The sequence below is a fragment of the Acanthochromis polyacanthus genome, chromosome 23 (assembly GCF_021347895.1).
Source record: "Acanthochromis polyacanthus isolate Apoly-LR-REF ecotype Palm Island chromosome 23, KAUST_Apoly_ChrSc, whole genome shotgun sequence".
Classification (NCBI taxonomy): domain Eukaryota; kingdom Metazoa; phylum Chordata; class Actinopteri; family Pomacentridae; genus Acanthochromis; species Acanthochromis polyacanthus.
In genome coordinates, this window is record NC_067135.1 from 3528413 (window position 1) to 3547685 (window position 19273).

Genomic DNA, 19273 nt, shown 5'->3' on the forward strand with positions numbered 1-19273 from the left:
GTCAGTATATTCATTTTATGTGAATCAGACAAATTAAACAACAAAAAAATCCTCCATAATGCCTTTAAGGGGCGAAGCTTAGACCACCGGTCTGAACTGGATGCAGGAAAGGGGAACAGACGGCAAAGAGAAGAGATGAGAGACAGTTGCATAGTCTGTACTGAGTTATTTGGTTTATGTTAAAGTTCAGTTCTCCAGTCACCAATATTGAAAGTGGGCGTAATTACAAGTAAGTGTGCATGCCTGGTTGCTTGATAATACTTGTTTCCACATGCACAGCTAAAGGAGTCATTAACGCAGTGACAGTTAGCATGTCTAGCACGTGTTGATTTACTGTAGTATTATTGTGTGTCATTTAGACGCTAATACCGTTTTATTTGTGTTCTGTTCTAGACCACACACACACAGACACCCTTACCACCGACAAGTAGTCGTACAAAACAGCAGGAAGTGGTGCTGGAGAACAGCTGTAAAGTTGATTCGTCCTCATTAAAGCCCTTGCATCACCCAACGCCTCTTCATTTGGAGTTCTAACCGGACTCACCCCAGTGATTTGCATTATCCACGAGCAAATACAGTCACTCGCTCTCACATACTGAATTTGAAAACAGTATTTCTTTAAGACTAAGGCTCTTTAATAGAAGTGAGTGCACCCCTGTGCAATATCACTTAATGACACAAGAAAAATTGTGTGAATATTGTTTCTGAGTTATATTGAAAATTCAAGCTCCAAGTCAGAAACTTAAGGCAACAAAGCTGAATACAGCATCAATCCACTTATTACCTATACACCGCTTTGTCCTCTGTAGGGTCACAAGGGGTGGAGGCTATCCCAGCTGACTCAGCCTCCAGAGGCTTGGCAAACGAGGAATATTCCCACCTGATGATGATCTGAAGCACACCACCAATGAAAGGCGTACTGACTTTTGGTGTGTGAGTTCCTATTTTGCATATGAGCAAATCCCCAGATGCTGAACTTAGAAATGATGCAGTTACTTTAAAGGTTGTTGCTAGAGGTACGGACCCGTACCCGTAGCCTGTGGACTACGGATACGGCACTTTCCATTTGCCAATCAGATACGCGAGATCTGGTCACGTGACTCCCGGTAGACGCTAGCGGTACGGACCCGTAGCATCGGTACTACAGGTACGGACCCTAAACCTGACCCTAACACTAACCCTAACCTTAACCTTTGCTTACCTTTCAACAGTTTGCAGTGGTTAGCAGCTTCTTGACTCGTGAGACTCGCGTACGGGTCCATATCTGTCTGGCAAATGGAAAGTGCCGTACCCGTAGCCTGTGGGCTACGGATACGGGTCCGTATCTGTAGACACTACCTACTTTAAATGTTGAATCATTTGATATTTACTTGATGTTTCACAGGAGTGTCCTCACTTCTATTTTTATCCTGAATGTGATTGACATTCTGTGGTTAGAGCTGATGCCTTGCAGCTAAAAGATCCCCGGTTCACGTCCCCGTCTTCCTGGGATCTTTCTGCATGGAGTTTGCATGTTCTCCCTGTGCATTCGTGGGTTTTCTACGGCTTCTTCCCACACTCCAAAAACATGCTGAGTTTAATTTAGTATTCTAAATTTTCTGTAAAGTCCCCAGCCTTCTCCCTAAATCAGCCGGAACAGACTCCAGCTCCTCTCCGACCCCAATGAGGCTTAAGCGGTGTATAGACAATGGATGGATGCATGATTGATGCTCTTACCTTTGTAGCAGACAAATGGTTGCTTGAACAGGCAGGAAATATCGTACCATCCTCCAGGTGCTGCAGCCGTCACACAGAGGTCATCGAGAACAGAATTAGGCTGACCACTTCTCCAGTGCCTGTACTCAGCCTCGCTCCCATCTGACCACTTCCAGTTGATCTCACTAAAAGCACCAATCCAGAATGTTTCGACGTAACCAGTGGAGGAAACCGTGTCAATAAGCTGGTTCATTTCTGTCATGCTGTGTACGGTGGCCAGGTCTGTGAATCTCTCTCTGCAGTAGGTCTGAGCTTCATGCCAAGTCAAAGGTTGGTTCACAAAGTAGTACTGATGGAGAGGGCAGGAGGGGAGGACGAACCACCCTGTAGGAGAAACACAAGACATCAGAACTTTAGAAAATACAAGGTGGCCCCAACTAACAAAGCACCTTTTCTTCAGTATTTAAATCACAAACATTAACAAAGAATCCACTGACCTGAGAGACACCAGAGAGCCAGCAAGACCCTCTCCATCACGATGCTGCTCTGTGGACGGTAAAAGGAGGCGCTGCCTTATCATGAAAAATCAGTGGAAAGTTTCCTCCTGATTTGTTTCTCTCAGGAAGGTCACTGGTGTGCTGGTCTCTTCATGCAAAAAGTGTTGCAGTGGATTAATGAATGTAAATGTGTGATGGAACACATCTTTCAAGGAGGTTTACTTGTTTAGAGGACATCACACACACACACACACACTGCTTGAAGTGCAGCTACATGTTGTATAAAATCCTCCTCTACTGATTGTTTCAATATGCAAATACACACGTGGACAAAATTGTTGGTACCCCTCAGTTAAAGAAGGAAAAACCCACAATTCTCACTGAAATCACTTGAAACTCACAAAAGTAACAATAAATAAAAATTGATTGAAAATTTAATAATCAAAATCAGCCATCACTTTTGAATTGTTGATTAACATAATTATTTAAAAAAACAAACTAATGAAATAGGGCTGGACAAAAATGATGGTACCCATAACTTAATATTTTGTTGCACAACCTTTTGAGGCAATCACTGCAATTAAACGATTTCTGTATTTGTCAATGAGCGTTCTGCAGCTGTCAACAGGTATTTTGGCCCACTCCTCATGAGCAAACAGCTCCAGTTGTCTCAGGTTTGATGGGTGTCTTCTCCAAATGGCATGTTTCAGCTCCTTCCACATATGTTCAATGGGATTCAGATCTGGGCTCATAGAAGGCCACTTTAGAATAGTCCAACGCTTTTCTCTCAGCCATTCTTGGGTGTTTTTGGCTGTGTGTTTTGGATCGTTGTCCTGTTGGAAGACCCATGACCTGCGACTGAGACCAAGCTTTCTGACACTAGGCAGCACATTTCTCTCCAGAATGCCTTGATAGTCTTCAGATTTCATCGTACCTTGCACACTTTCAAGACACCCTGTGCCAGATGCAGCAAAGCAGCCCCAAAACATTACTGAGCCTCCTCCATGTTTCACCGTAGGGACAGTGTTCTTTTCTTCGTATGCTTGGTTTTTGAGTCTATGAACATAGAGTTGATGTGCCTTACCAAAAAGCTCCAGTTTGGTCTCATCTGTCCAAAGGACATTCTCCCAGAAGCTTTGTGGCTTGTCAACATGCATTTTTGCAAATTCCAGTCTGGCTTTTTTATGAGTTTTTTTCAGCAGTGGTGTCCTCCTTGGTCGTCTCCCATGAAGTCCACTTTGGCTCAAACAACGACGAATGGTGCGATCTGACACTGATGTACCTTGGCCTTGGAGTTCACCTTTAATTTCTTTGGAGGTTGCTCTGGGCTCTTTGGATACAATTCCAACGATCCGTCTCTTCAATTTGTCATCAATTTTCCTCTTGCGGCCACGTCCAGGGAGGTTGGCTACTGTCCCGTGGGTCTTGAACTTCTGAATAATATGAGCCACTGTTGTCACAGGAACTTCAAGCTGTTTAGAGATGGTCTTATAGCCTTTACCTTTAAGATGTTTGTCTATCATTTTTTTTCGGATGTCCTGGGACAATTCTCTCCTTCGCTTTCTGTTGTCCATGTTCAGTGTGGTACACACCTTTTCACCAAACAGCAGGGTGACTACTTGTCTCCCTTTAAATAGGCAGACTGACTGATTATGAGTTTGGAAACACCTGTGATGTCAATTAAATGACACACCTGAGTTAATCATGTCACTCTGGTCAAATAGTTTTCAATCTTTTATAGAGGTACCATCATTTTTGTCCAGGCCTGTTTCATTAGTTTGTTTTTTTTAAATAATTATGTTAATCAACAATTCAAAAGTAATGGCTGTTTTTGATTATTTAATTTTCAATAAATTTTTATTTATTGTTACTTTTGTGAGTTTCAAGTGATTTCAGTGAGAATTGTGGGTTTTTCCTTCTTTAACTGAGGGGTACCAACAATTTTGTCCACGTGTGTAAGATGTTATTTTGTTGAAAATGAGCAAATTTGACTCAACTTTGGGAACAAAAATCAAAATTTTGGGGAATTTGGTTATCTCTTTCTGCCACTCCAGAAACCTGAAATAACTGTCAAAAGCTATAATAAAACATTTTCACTGTTTTCAATCACTGAATCTCAAATAAAACAGGTTGCTAAGAATATATCAACAAACCCTTCATAAAACAAGATCTAATTTAGTAAAATTAACCACGTTTTTACTGGAGTTAATCGGAGAAAGAATTCTTGAAGACGTGAATACTTTTTGTGGATACCGTGGTTGATGTGGTTACTGGGCCTTGGCAGCAAAGATGACTCCAATCCAAAAACATGTTGGACTGAATCAGTTGGGTAAATCTCTGTATTTGTTTCCTAGGAATGGAGACAGAAAAATGAGCTGATGAGATTTGTAAGGTCACTGTGACATGCTTTTACTGTTTTACTTCTGTGAGATGCATGTGGAAGATTCACATTTGATGAGGTTCACTACACTGGAAAAAATGCCCCTCTCAAAACAAGGATCAAAAACTTATTTCAAGCAACTTTTACCTTGAAATATGTGAAAAAATCTGCCAATAGAACAAGTGAAAAATGGCTTGGTAGGATTTCTTGAAATAAAATGTGATACTAAGAATATTGAGATCTTAAAATTAGCTGGGAAAACTTATTTTAATCTCTATTTTTACCAGGATTGTCAAGGTTAGGTGTCTTAACCCTCCTGTTGTCCTCAATTACGGGCACGAAAAACATTGTTGCCTTGTCTGAAAAATATGCAAAAATTCAGCAAAAAATTCAGCAAATTTATAAAAATTTGCAAAATCTTTAGGAAGAAAATTCCTTAAAAGATTCCCTTAAAAGCTTTTTAAAAAAATCCCCAAATTTGGCAAGAAATAAAAATAAACAGAAAGAATTTATAACAATTGTAAATATATTCAAAAAATGAATAAAAATGTTCCAAAAAATCCTAGAAATATCTAAAATGATTTCATATTCATCAGTAAACTTTTTTCTGAATGTTCTTAAATAAACATTTTTTTAAACATTTGTTTTTCCACCAAAAACTGTTCAAACATTTCCCAAAAATGTTGAAAATGTGGAAGTTTTCACTGTGAATTTTTTTCCCCGACGTTTTCAAACGTACAACGGGTCAGTTTGACCTAAAGGACAACAGGAGGGTTAAAACAAGATAATTTCAAGATTGTTTGACTTAACAAGATATTCAAGATGCATTGTCTTAAAACAAGTCCCTCCATCTTGCTGAAATGTCACTTGCTAAGTGAATTTATCTTAAATCAAGTGGGATGAGACATTTGGACTAAAAATACGATGAATAGAGTTGGTAGGATTTTACGTTTTGCAGTGTACTTGATGACACTTGCTACAAGCAGAGTGTGTGTGGTGTCCTCTATAAAAACGTAAATCCTGAACGATGTGTTCCATCACACATTTACATACAGGAATCTACTGCAACACTTTTTGCATGAAGAGGCCAATGAACCAGTGAGCTTCCTCAGAGAAACAAATCAGGAGCAAACTTTCTGCAGTCTTTCATGATAAGGCAGAGCCTCCTTTTACCGTCCACAGAGCAGCATTGTGATGGAGAGGGTCTTGCTGGCTCTCTGGTGTCTCTCAGGTCTGTGGATTCTTTGTTAATGTCTGACAGTGTTTATTAGTGCATATTATTGTCAAAAGTTGATAGTTTGAAACCACCTTGTATCTTCAAATGTTTTCATGGCTCATTTCTTTTCTCTCAGGGTGGTTCATCCTCCCCTCCTTCCCTCTCATTCAGTACTACTTTGTGAACAAATCTTTGACGTGGGATGAAGCTCAGACCTACTGCAGAGAGAGGTTCACAGACCTGGCTTCCATTGTGAGCACGACAGAAATGAGCCAACTTACTGACACGGTTTCCTCCACCGGCTACAACTCTGACGTCTGGATTGGTCTGTATGCTGAAATCGACTGGTTCTGGGCAGATGGCATCGACGGCAAGTATCGGCACTGGGGGGGGCGGTGAACCCAACTTCTCCATTGGTCGGTACTGTGTGTCAACCGGACGGGCTGGAAAATGGACGCATATCAAGTGTGAGATCGGCTGCCCATTCATCTGCAACAGCGGTAAGGATGCAGCTCAAACACAGTATAAAACAGTGCCAAGTCTTTTTTATCACTTTATAGTAATTGCATTATTTCTACGCTGAACAGTGAGGCTTTGGCTCATATGCAAAATTTACAAACCGTTGTAGATCTACTAAGTTAAAATGCCGGTCCAACACTGGAAATATCAGCACAAAAAGTTACTGAAATTCTACTTTTATTTTTCATTTGAAGCAGTTCTCTCTAGCATGTGCACTAATTTTCAAAAGATGTTGGGCTGATCTTGATAGAATATGATGTTTTTAGCTGGATTATTCTCCTGATTAGGTTCAAAGCCAACAAGACAAATAAATGTGTCTCATTTTCATATCTGAATGCAAAGTTTTATCTTATCAATTGCGTCTTTTATCCAAAGTAAAGCCTTTTTTAAATCGCACCGACCTTGAAAGGACTATGCATGCTTTTATCTGCTCATGAATAGACTACTGCAACGTTTTAAGCCCTCAGCTGCCTTGAGCCCATTTATTTGACGGAACTTCTTTCTATCCGAAACCTTAAAGGGGAACTTCGTTTTTTTTCAACCTGGGGTCTGTTTCCATATGTAATTTCATACATGTGAGTGATGGAGAAATGAATTTTCGACATAGCTCCAGTATTTAGCCAGGCAGGCAGCTTAGCAGCTCAGCTCGTGAAAAGTATGGGGCAACTTGCCCCCCCGCGTCAAAGTCCGCCCTAACGTGCTTTTTTCCCCACACTGACCGGCTCGGATAGTCTCAACGAGTGTCCCACAACATACTAGAGATGAGAAGTGAACGAAAACCTCCACATTACTTGGCGATCGCTATTTCTTGTGGTCTGTATCTAAATCTCAGGACGCTAGAAAGCAAATCTCATTCCGAAATCGCGGGACAGCTGGCAAATAATGATAGAAGAAACAGAACAGAACAAAAGTAAAGAATACTGGGATACATTGCACAGGCCAGACAGACTATTACAAACACAGGATAAAATATATATAAACAGACAGGGCATCCAGTCAGAGAGAAAAATAAACAAACGAAACACTATATGTTGTGACTGGAATAATACAGTGTTATTGTTATGTAGTTATACAGGAGGTCCTGATACTGTTGGGGTCTGCACCGTGTCTTGGTCCGTTCTTATGTGGGCCCAAAAGCAGCCCCAAGAGGTGGCCCCATCTTCTGTATTGTCCTTTAATCTGTGCAGCATAGATTCGTAAGATGCTGTCTCTATCATTGCATCTACCCAGTCTTTCAGGCTTGGGCTTCTGTCTGTTTTCCAAAGTCTTAAAATAATTCTAGATGCAGTGACCAAACCAACCATAATGACAGAAAAGGCACTCTTTGAGGCATTCTGTACTTGAGTTTTATCACCCAGAAGACAAAGATCTGGGGTCAGAGGGATCGTTGACCCGAACCATCTACTCAGAACTTGAACGACTTTACTCCAGAAAGGTGCCACCAGAGAACACTCCCAGATACAGTGAAGGAAAGTTCCAACCTCTATTTTGCATTTCCACCAAAAGTTGTCCTTTAACAGTTTCATTCTATAAAGTCTCGATGGGGTGTGGTAGTACCTGTGCAACATCTTATATTGTATGAATTTTCCTTGAGCCTCTTTGATATATTTTCCACAGTCCGACAAAATTTTCAGCCATCTGTCCAGTGAGAATTCTTGTCTTAGATCTTGTTGCCATATTTGTTTCACATTAGATGACTCACCACTTATAGCATTCCCAATCAGTTTATAAAATTGGGAGGCTGTGTGGCCTCCCTGCGGCATGTCAAGATAGTCCAAAATGCAGTTTTCTGTAAATCCTCCCATATTTCATTTAGAGGTTATACAGCTTTTTATTTGCAGGTATTTCCAAAGATTAACCCTACCCTCCAATTTAAATTTTTTTGAGGTCCACTTTTTGTAAAAAAAAAAAAAAAAAGCTGTTAGCCTCGCAAAAATCCAAGATGGCGACCATTTTTCAAGATGGCCCAAGTATTTGAATGAAAGATTATATTTTGCATGTATATCTAGGTTTTATGGACTAAAGTATCTAAAAGAAAGGTTTTCTGGGCTAGAGTACCTAATCAAATGATCAAAGCAAAGATGGCATCCAAGATGGCTGCCATGAAATCTATAAATCTCAATTTCTTAACAACTGTGCTGAAGCTACTTCCGTTATGTTCATCAGAATATCTTATGTCGCAAGTATGAAATTTAGCACAGATCATTCCTAGTCTCCAAGGATCATTCTTTATGCAAAAATGTTGCTCATGTTAAGAAAACAAAATGGCTGCCATTTTCAAGATGGCTGCTAAGCCGTATCACGAGAAAATCAAGTTGGTAATGATCATATGCTTTGATTTCTGATTTATTGCATAGCGGGTAAATGTTGACTTGTTGGCTATAGGTAAATCTTCATTTGTTTGCAATTACCTGTCAAAACAAAGATGGTGTCCAAGATGGCTGCCATGAAAACTAAAAAATTATTTTATCAATAATGTAATGGAGTGATGTCAGCGCACAACCAGGGCACACTGGTGACATCACTGCTGTGTAACTCAGCATGGGGTTAAGTGTCAGCTGATCTAGCTTTACTAATACTGTAGTAATAGACTAGTAGTTATAGTATTGTAATCAGGCTAAAATGTTAGACACTAGAATCTTTGGTTTTTACCCTTAATGTTGCATTTTGTTTCAAATATTTTGCTGCAGAAGTCAAACTTACGGTGCACATGGCGGCCATCTTGAAAATGGTCACCATCTTGGAATTTTGTATGGCTAACGCCTTTTTTTTTTTTTTTTTTTACAAAAAGTGGACCTTAAAGAGTATTTGTGCCAAATTTCATGCTTGCATCACAAACTGAAGTATTTTGCAGTTATCTGCTGCACTATAGGGATGTTTTAAATAGAAAGTATCATCCAAATTATATTTTGTTTTTTACTCCCCTCTGTTGTCCCAGTGAACAAAGCAGATCTCAGTGCTGGCTGGAGCAGTTTGTGGACACGAAGACTTGAAATATATATGTGTAAAATACTAGATTTATACACTCAACAAAAATATAAACCCTTTAAAGCCTTCTCTAGATATATTATTATTGTTGCATGGCTGTAAAGTGGTTGATGGAGAGGAGGAAGTGATTCAAGATGTAAGATGCTGCAGGTTTGATTAATTTGTAAACTGTTCTTAAAAGGTGCTGTATAGATTATGGCACTTCATCTTTAAATTGCATGAGGCTGCTTCACCTGATTCACTTCAACTCAGTTTTAATTATACAGTACCAGTTCAGAGCATGCATTGTCTCAAAGAGGAAAGTTTTAAGCAATGACAAAATTCTTCTCAGTGGTCAATGAGGCAGAGATGCTTTTTAGGCTGCAGGGATTTGTTTTCTGATGTGTTACTGGTTAATATCTGTCACTCACCTCCTGCATCTATGAAAGAACGACTACACCCAGGCAAACTGACATTTATTAGTTATCTCACACAGAATAGAACAAGAAAGAGAGCAAAAATCAGGATGAGAAGGTTACAGAACGCTTGTCTGAAGACACGTCAGAAGTCCAGTACATTGGTGAAGGTGGAGACACTCGATTGTTTTGATAAAATGCAAACTTGTCACGACTGTAAATGTTGCTAATTAAATCACGCTAACACACACAAACTAGTAGCTAACAAGAGTCCACAATGACTAAAGCTGCCAGCCTTCATTAAATGTCACACTCTGTTCTTAAAGGCAGCCATATTGGAGATTCAAACACAAGAGGGCGCTGTTGCACTCTAGTCTACACACGTATTTAAAGAGCTCAGCTGACATACAGGTGAGGTTATTTAGAGATCCTCTCTGTGCCAGACTTCCCCATCAGGCTGCTCTCTCCACTTCAGGGTGACTCCACTCACTCCTTCCTCCTCCATTCTGTCCTGGAGCTGAGAGACACACATGGCAGCCGTTGGGAAACATCCACTCACCCTGAAATCTGTGGCATTTGTTGGTAGCTAGCTCACATTAGCTCTGTGATCACTGCTCCCAGAATGGTGGGAAGTTAAAAAGTGTGTGATGTGAGGATGGAGTTTGGAGACTTGCCTTTTTCAGGAGCGCCGCTTTCACAGCAGGGTCGTTCAGATCCACAGAGGAGTCGTCCAGTTTGATCCTCAGCTTCACCACCCGCTTCACTTTTATTAGAAAAACACACACAGACAAAAAGAAGAGGATAAATGAAACATGCTTGGAATGGCTTCTGTGACATCAAACACATGAATGTAAAGAAATGAGCACTGAGAAGCAGCAAAGCACTCACCAAATGGGTTGTGGCAGATGAATGGGAATTTTTTTTCACAGTACCAAAAGCTCCATTTTCCTGAACTGTAAAGACCTGCAGCACCACAGAGGACTGTCCTGGAGCCAAATCCTGCTCCATCACGATCCCAGTAGCTGAAGCTGAAGCTGCTCCCATCAGACCACTGAGAATTAGCATCTCTAGATAGCCCAATCCATTTCGACGGAGATCCTAATCTTTGGTTTTCTGCGTCATTCCTCACAGTGGCCAGGTCTATGTAGTTCTCCCTGCAGTACTTCTGAGCATCGGACCAAGTCATGCTTTCATTCACAACAACGAATTCAGGATCCAGTTTTGTTCCTGCAATTTGAGGGAGAAATTGAGATCACATACTGAATTTGAAAACAGTATTTCTTTAAGACTAAGGCTCTTTAATAGAAGTGAGTGCACCCCTGTGCAATATCACTTAATGACACAAGAAAAATTGTGTGAATATTGTTTCTGAGTTATATTGAAAATTCAAGCTCCAAGCCAGAAACTTAAGGCAACAAAGGTGAATACAGCATCAATCCACTTATTACCTATACACCGCTTTGTCCTCTGTAGGGTCACAAGGGGTGGAGGCTATCCCAGCTGACCCAGCCTCCAGAGGCTTGGCAAACGAGGAATATTCCCACCTGATGATGATCTGAAGCACACCACCAATGAAAGGCGTACTGACTTTTGGTGTGTGAGTTCCTATTTTGCATATGAGCAAATCCCCAGATGCTGAACTTAGAAATGATGCAGTTACTTTAAATGTTGAATCATTTGATATTTACTTGATGTTTCACAGGAGTGTCCTCACTTCTATTTTTATCCTGAATGTGATTGACATTCTGTGGTTAGAGCTGATGCCTTGCAGCTAAAAGATCCCCGGTTCACGTCCCCGTCTTCCTGGGATCTTTCTGCATGGAGTTTGCATGTTCTCCCTGTGCATTCGTGGGTTTTCTACGGCTTCTTCCCACACTCCAAAAACATGCTGAGGTTAATGTAGTATTCTAAATTTTCTGTAAAGTCCCCAGCCTTCTCCCTAAATCAGCCGGAACAGACTCCAGCTCCTCTCCGACCCCAATGAGGCTTAAGCGGTGTATAGACAATGGATGGATGCATGATTGATGCTCTTACCTTTGTAGCAGACAAATGGTTGCTTGAACAGGCAGGAAACATCCAACCATCCGTTTGCTCTAGCCGTCACACAGAGGTCATTTAGGACAGAATTAGGCTGACCACTTCCCCAGTGCCTGTACTCAGCCTCACTCCCATCTGACCACTTCCAGTTGATCTCACTAAACGCACCAATCCAGAATGGACTGAAGTAACCAGTGGAGGAAACCGTGTCAATAAGCTGGTTCATTTCTGTCATGCTGTGTACGGTGGCCAGGTCTGTGAATCTCTCTCTGCAGTAGGTCTGAGCTTCATGCCAAGTCAAAGGTTGGTTCACAAAGTAGTACTGATGGAGAGGGCAGGAGGGGAGGACGAACCACCCTGTAGGAGAAACACAAGACATCAGAACTTTAGAAAATACAAGGTGGCCCCAACTAACAAAGCACCTTTTCTTCAGTATTTAAATCACAAACATTAACAAAGAATCCACTGACCTGAGAGACACCAGAGAGCCAGCAAGACCCTCTCCATCACGATGCTGCTCTGTGGACGGTAAAAGGAGGCGCTGCCTTATCATGAAAATCCTGATTTGTTTCTCTGAGGAAGGTCTCTGGTTTGCTGGTCTCTTCATGCAAAAAGAGTTTCAGTAGATCCCTGTATGTAAATGTGTGATGGAACACATCTTTCAAAGAGGTTTACTTGTTTAGAGGACATCACACACACACACTGCTTGAAGTGCAGCTACATGTTGTATAAAAATCCTCCTCTACTGATTGTTTCAATATGCAAATAAGATGTTATTTTGTTGAAAATGAGCAAATTTGACTCAACTTTGGGAACAAAAATCTAAATTTGGGGGAATTTGGTTATCTCTTTCTGCCACTCCAGAAACCTGAAATAACTGTCAAAAGCTATAATAAAAGATTTTCACTGTTTTCAATCACTGAATCTCAAATAAAACAGGTTGCTAAGAATATATCAACAAACCCTTCATAAAACAAGAACTAATTTAGTAAAATTATCCATGTTTTTACTGGAGTTAATCGGAGAAAGAATTCTTCTTGAAGACGCGAATATTTTTTGTGGATACCGTGTTCAATGTGGTTACTGGGCCTTGGCAGCAAAGATGACTCCAATCCAAAAACATGTTGGACTGAATCAGCTGGGTAAATCTCTGTATTTGTTTCCTAGGAATGGAGACAGAAAAATGAGCTGATGAGATTTGTAAGGTCACTGTGACATGCTTTTACTGTTTTATTGAAAAGATTTTCTTTACTTCTGTGAGATGCATGTGAAAGATTCACATTTGACGAGGTTCACTACTTGATGACACTTGCTACAAGCAGAGTGTGTGTGGTGTCCTCTATAAAAACGTAAATCCTGAACGATGTGTTCCATCACACATTTACATACAGGAATCTACTGCAACACTTTTTGCATGAAGAGGCCAATGAACCAGTGAGCTTCCTCAGAGAAACAAATCAGGAGCAAACTTTCTGCAGTCTTTCATGATAAGGCAGAGCCTCCTTTTACCGTCCACAGAGCAGCATTGTGATGGAGAGGGTCTTGCTGGCTCTCTGGTGTCTCTCAGGTCTGTGGATTCTTTGTTAATGTCTGACAGTGTTTATTAGTGCATATTATTGTCAAAAGTTGATAGTTTGAAACCACCTTGTATCTTCAAATGTTTTCATGGCTCATTTCTTTTCTCTCAGGGTGGTTCATCCTCCCCTCCTTCCCTCTCATTCAGTACTACTTTGTGAACAAATCTTTGACGTGGGATGAAGCTCAGACCTACTGCAGAGAGAGGTTCACAGACCTGGCTTCCATTGTGAGCACGACAGAAATGAGCCAACTTACTGACACGGTTTCCTCCACCGGCTACAACTCTGACGTCTGGATTGGTCTGTATGCTGAAATCGACTGGTTCTGGGCAGATGGCATCGACGGCAAGTATCGGCACTGGGGGGACGGTGAACCCAACTTCTCCATTGGTCGGTACTGTGTGTCAACCGGACGGGCTGGAAAATGGACGCATATCAAGTGTGAGATCGGCTGCCCATTCATCTGCAACAGCGGTAAGGATGCAGCTCAAACACAGTATAAAACAGTGCCAAGTCTTTTTTTATCACTTTATAGTAATTGCATTATTTCTACGCTGAACAGTGAGGCTTTGGCTCATATGCAAAATTTACAAACCGTTGTAGATCTACTAAGTTAAAATGCCGGTCCAACACTGGAAATATCAGCACAAAAAGTTACTGAAATTCTACTTTTATTTTTCATTTGAAGCAGTTCTCTCTAGCATGTGCACTAATTTTCAAAAGATGTCGTGCTGATCTTGATAGAATATGATGTTTTTAGCTGGATTATTCTCCTGATTAGGTTCAAAGCCAACAAGACAAATAAATGTGTCTCATTTTCATATCTGAATGCAAAGTTTTATCTTATCAATTGCGTCTTTTATCCAAAGTAAAGCCTTTTTTAAATCGCACCGACCTTGAAAGGACTATGCATGCTTTTATCAGCTCATGAATAGACTACTGCAACGTTTTAAGCCCTCAGCTGCCTTGAGCCCATTTATTTGACGGAACTTCTTTCTATCCGAAACCTTAAAGGGGAACTTCGTTTTTTTTCAACCTGGGGTCTGTTTTCATATGTCTTTTCATACATGTAATAGCCTAGCCGCGCTAGACAACCCACGGCAACAAATTTAATTCTCTGCCAGGGTGGGTCTAGTTACCCTCCATAAGGCTCGAGGCTGGATTCTCCTAAAACTGGCCGGACCAATCACCATGAAGTGTAGAGTCAGAAGGCGGGCGTAACTAAGTGACGACAGAGGCGTGACGATTCTGACAGAAACAACCGGCGCACAATAAACAGTTATCTTTTGACTCGACTTTGGCCACAGCCCTTAAAGATTTGAAGCTAAAATTCAACTTGAAAGATAAACAAAGGACGGCACTGAAGTGTTTCATTGAGAAGAAAGACGTATTTGGACTTATGCCGACGGGATATGGCAAATCCTTAATATACCAGTTGGCTCCGCTGGTTGGGAAGCTAATGGGACTTAGCCACAATCCACCGGCGCTCTAGGAACTACGTCAGCCTATTCGTTGCGCTGATTGGTTGTATACCTACCCAACTGCTGCTGAGTGATTTGAAAGACAACCTTTTAGCCCGCCTCCCTCCCTGTCAAGCGGCCCTAGACCCTTGTGTCTTCAGAACATGGGTCTAGCGCGGCTAGGCTATACATGTGAGTGATGGAGAAATGAATTTTCGACATAACTCCAGTATGTAGCCAGGCAGGCAGCTTAGCAGCTCAGCTAGCAGCTCAGCTAGCGAAAAGTATGGGACAACCCCCCCCCCCCGCACTAACGTGCGCCCTGGCGATCGCTCTTTGTTGTGGTCTGTATCCAAATCTCAGGACGCTAGAAAGCAAATCTTGTTCCGAAATCGTGTGATAGCTCGCGCGATTTTGCGAGCTGTCCCGCGATTTCGGAGATTTGGATACAGACCACAACAAAGAGCGATCGCCAGGTAATGTGGAGGTTTTCGTTCACTTCTCATCTCTTGTATGTTGTGGGACACTCATTGAGACTATCTGAGCCGGTCAGTGTGGGGAAAAAGCACATTAGGGCGGACTTTGACGCGGGGGGGCAACTTGCCCCATACTTTTCGCTAGCTGAGCTGCTAGCTGAGCTGCTAGCTGAGCTGCTAAGCTGCCTGCCTGGCTAAATACTGGAGCTATGTCGAAAATTCATTTCTCCATCACTCACATGTATGAAATTACATATGGAAACAGACCCCAGGTTGAAAAAAAACAAAGTTCCCCTTTAACAGGAGGGACACATGCATAACACTTATTTCAGATTTTATGTTAATTTAAGAAATGTTTCCACAGTCACAAGAGACATCAATGAAGAAAATACTACCAAAAACAGAGACTTAAGCTTAATTTTAACAGTTTTATTTGAGATTTAATTTGATCCAAAACGGCATTTTAATTGGTACTCAAGACTTATTTGGTAGTTTAAAAAACATTTTCAAACATTCTGGTCTCCTACTTTTTTCTTTTTACATTTCTTCTAAGGAGACATAAATTTACAGAACGACTGCATGTTTCAATATTTTGTGCATTAATTATTTTAAATTTGATGGGTGGGATGTAAAATGTCCTCCAGTTATGGAAAGACCCGTAAAGTGATTACAGGTGAATACTTGTCGCCTCGGGCTTGTTGTCTTACTGAAGTATTTTTGAGCTCTTTTCAGAAAGTTAAATACAGATGTCGACTTTGAAATAATGCAACTACTGAGAGGTAATACGATTTAGAGTTAAAGCTGCAGGCAGCGTTGATCGGGTCCTCGCATCCTTGCAGCTCAGCACAGTGACGCTAAGATTTTGAATGAATATTAGCATATGGATGTGACCAGGGCAGGACTCTCACTCATGCAGATTGGAGCATGTACAGGATAGTTAGACAGCACTTCTTCTTTCATGGCCACATAAGGAAATTCCATCTACATGCCCTTTGACTTCTGCAGAATATTTTAATAACTTTTGATCACTGATGGCAATTTTGAGGTGTGTTGGACGTAGCCCCTCAAAAAATGACCCAAAATCTGCCACTTAATTCAAAATGGCTGACTTCCTGTTGGGTATTAGGCTACATAATCATTTTATAAATATTGAGAAACAAAGCGCTGGGTTCTGCTCAAAGTTTCTTCCCATTAAATGAGAGTCTTTTCTTGGCACTGTCGCCTTAGTCTGCAAAAGCGACACAGGAATGGTTAAAAAGAACCAGGTAAATGTTCTGGAGTGGCCGAGTCAAAGCCCAGACCTCAATCCTATAGAGAATTTGTGGCTGGACTTGAAAAGGGCTGTTCATGCCCGATACCCACGGAACCTGACAGAGCTTGAGCAGTTTTGCAAAGAAGAATGGAGCAAAATTGCAGTGGTCAGATGTGCAGACTGACTGAGACCTATCCACACAGACTCACTGCTGTGATTGCAGCCAAAGGTGCATCTACTAAATACTGACTTGAAGGGGGGAATAATTATGCAAACTATTATTTTTATTTATATAATTTTCTTTCATTAACATTACTTTATAGAAATCTGTTTTCACTTTGACATTAAAGAGTTTTTTCCAATATTTTTTTTTGTTAAAAAAGCTAAATTTTATTGACCATGATTGATTTATGAACGTAATAAAAGGGTAAAACATCAAAGGGGGTGAATACTTATGATAGGCACTGTATATATATATATATATATATATATATATATATATATATATATATATACATGTGAAATCACTTTAGATATTTCTAGGATTTTTTGGGAAGATTTTTGTTCATTTTTTGAAAATATTTACAAATTTTAGATTTTTTAAAAATATATATATATTTGTTTCTTGCCAAATTTGGGGACTTTTTAAAAATAAAATTTTCAAGGGAAACTTTTATGGAATTTTTTTCTTGAAGATTTTGCAAATTTTTATAAATTTGGGGAATTTTTTGCTGAATTTTTGGATTTTTTTCAGACAAGGCAACAATTTTTTTTAGTGCTGTAATTGAGGACAAGAGGAGGGTTAAGACACCTAAGCTTGACAATCCTGGTCAAATATGGCTTTAAATAAGTTTTCCCAGCTAATTTTAAGATCTCAGTATCCAAAATATCAGATCGTATTTCAAGAAATCTCACCAAGCCACTTTTCACTTGTTCTTTTGGCAGATTTTTTCCACTTATTTCAAGGTAAAAGTTCTTTGAAATAAGTTTTTTCTTGTTTTGAGAGGGGAATTTTTTCCAGTGTTATTGGCACTTTGTGAATAAAATTGAATTGAATAGAAATTGAGAACGTCTTCCCTCTCTAACTGCAGGAACACTGCAGGATTCTGAATTTGTGTTTGTGAATCGCACCATGTCGTGGGATGGTGCTCGCCAGTACTGCCAGGAGAACTTCGTAGACCTGGCCACTGTGTGGGACGACGCTGAAAACCAGCTGGTCCAAAACATGGCAGCAAGTGAAGGATGGACGTGGATCGGCTTATTCAGCTTCCCTTACTATTACTGGTCCGATTACAGCAACAGCTCCTTCAGCAACTGGGGTAACGTTTCACTTGAGCTTGGCATGATGAGAAACGTCTGTGCCTTCGTATCTGTGCCAGAATCGGGGAAATGGAAGCTTTCGTCCTGCCAAACAAAATTACCGTTTGTCTGCTGCGCCCCTCCGCTCCCAAGTGAGTGCTAATCTTTAGTCTTTTTTTATGAACACACATTTACAGTAATGGGTTTGGTATCATGGAAATGGTTTCAAGGATGTCACATTCCCCCTTTCTGTATGTGTCTTTCTAAACAGTAACGTATGGGACGGGGCCAGTGGATACGCAGGGGGAAGCGAAGAAGAAGAAGAAGGGGGAAGCGAAGAAGAAGAAGAAGGGGGAAGTGAAGAAGAAGAAGAAGGGGGAAGTGAAGAAGCGGGTGGTGAAGCTGAGGATCAAACTGGACGACTCCTCTGTGGATCTGAACGACCCTGCTGTGAAAGCGGCGCTCCTGAAAAAGGCAAGTCTCCAAACTCCATCCTCACACACGTTTTAACTTCCCACCATTCTGGGAGCAGTGATCACAGAGCTAATGTGAGCTAGCTACCAACAAATGCCACAGATTTCAGTGTGAGTGGATGTTTCCCAACGGCTGCCATGTGTGTCTCTCAGCTCCAGGACAGACTGGAGGAGGAAGGAGTGAGTGGAGTCACCCTGAAGTGGAGAGAGCAGCCTGATGGGGAAGTCTGGCACAGAGAGGATCTCTAAATAACCTCACCTGTATGTCAGCTGAGCTCTTTAAATACGTGTGTGTAGACCAGAGTGCAACAGCGCCCTCTTGTGTGTGAAAGAGAGTGTGACATTTAATGTAGGCTGGCAGCTTGTTCTTTCAGTCATTGTGAACTCTTCTTACCAACAAGCTTGTGCGTTGGTGTCATTTTACTCTCAAGATTCCCAGCTGTGAAAATTTAGCATCTTAAAAATGCAATCTTGCATATTGACTGTCTCCATTTTAATCAGTGTGTCCTCTTATTTTCTGGCAACGTGTCTTGGAACAAGCGTTGTTTCCATCCTGATTTGATCTACCAGCACATGTAACCAGGTTGTTTTATTCTGTGTGAGATGAATAATAAATAGAACTTTAATGTTTCGTTGTGGTTATTCTTTAATAAATGTCAGAGGTGGAGGGAAAAATTTCTTTCCTTCCTTTTTTTTCTGTTGGCAACAAGCAATACAGAAACCCAAAAACCCACTGTTGCAAAAGATGTTTAAAAATGTTTGTTTTTTTTAAACCTTGAGGTTGTGTGATTGTAAAACTTAGGCAGCACGTTAGTTCCGCGATATCTCACGCGATTTCGGAAACAGCTGTTTCCCCCACCGGTGTTTTGGCGCGAGCTGTCACCAGTTAAATAAGTTTAACAGCAACATCCCAGATTTATGTGTTAAATGAAATGAGGCAAAGGAAAATTTATACCGTTGTACTATGTGGGATTGCCCAAAGGTTAACAAACACTAGAAAATATCCATC

At 40.9% G+C, this 19273-nt stretch overlaps 2 protein-coding genes across 3 annotated transcripts; one reads left to right on the forward strand and one right to left on the reverse strand.

Moving 5' to 3' along the window:
• The first annotated feature begins 5799 nt into the window (after positions 1 to 5799).
• Positions 5800 to 18895, forward strand: LOC110961799 (lymphocyte antigen 75-like). 2 transcript variants are annotated; one of them, XM_051944063.1, is made up of 4 exons: positions 5800 to 6288; positions 17584 to 17943; positions 18063 to 18265; positions 18418 to 18895. In XM_051944063.1, the coding sequence occupies exons 1-4, from the start codon at positions 6120 to 6122 to the stop codon at positions 18511 to 18513; spliced, it is 828 nt and encodes a 275-aa protein (XP_051800023.1). In that variant the 5' UTR covers positions 5800 to 6119; the 3' UTR covers positions 18514 to 18895. The 2 variants fall into 2 exon arrangements, with proteins under 2 accessions (XP_051800023.1, XP_051800022.1); XM_051944062.1 differs by lacking the exon at positions 5800 to 6288 and adding an exon at positions 13315 to 13778.
• LOC127532419 (macrophage mannose receptor 1-like) lies at positions 10370 to 12266 on the reverse strand. Its single transcript, XM_051944065.1, has 3 exons — positions 12198 to 12266; positions 11725 to 12084; positions 10370 to 10917 (listed from the first exon to the last, which is right to left on the reverse strand). Exons 1-3 carry the CDS (start codon positions 12232 to 12234, stop codon positions 10460 to 10462), a joined length of 855 nt encoding a protein of 284 aa, XP_051800025.1. The 5' UTR covers positions 12235 to 12266; the 3' UTR covers positions 10370 to 10459.
• Positions 18896 to 19273: the final 378 nt, after the last annotated feature.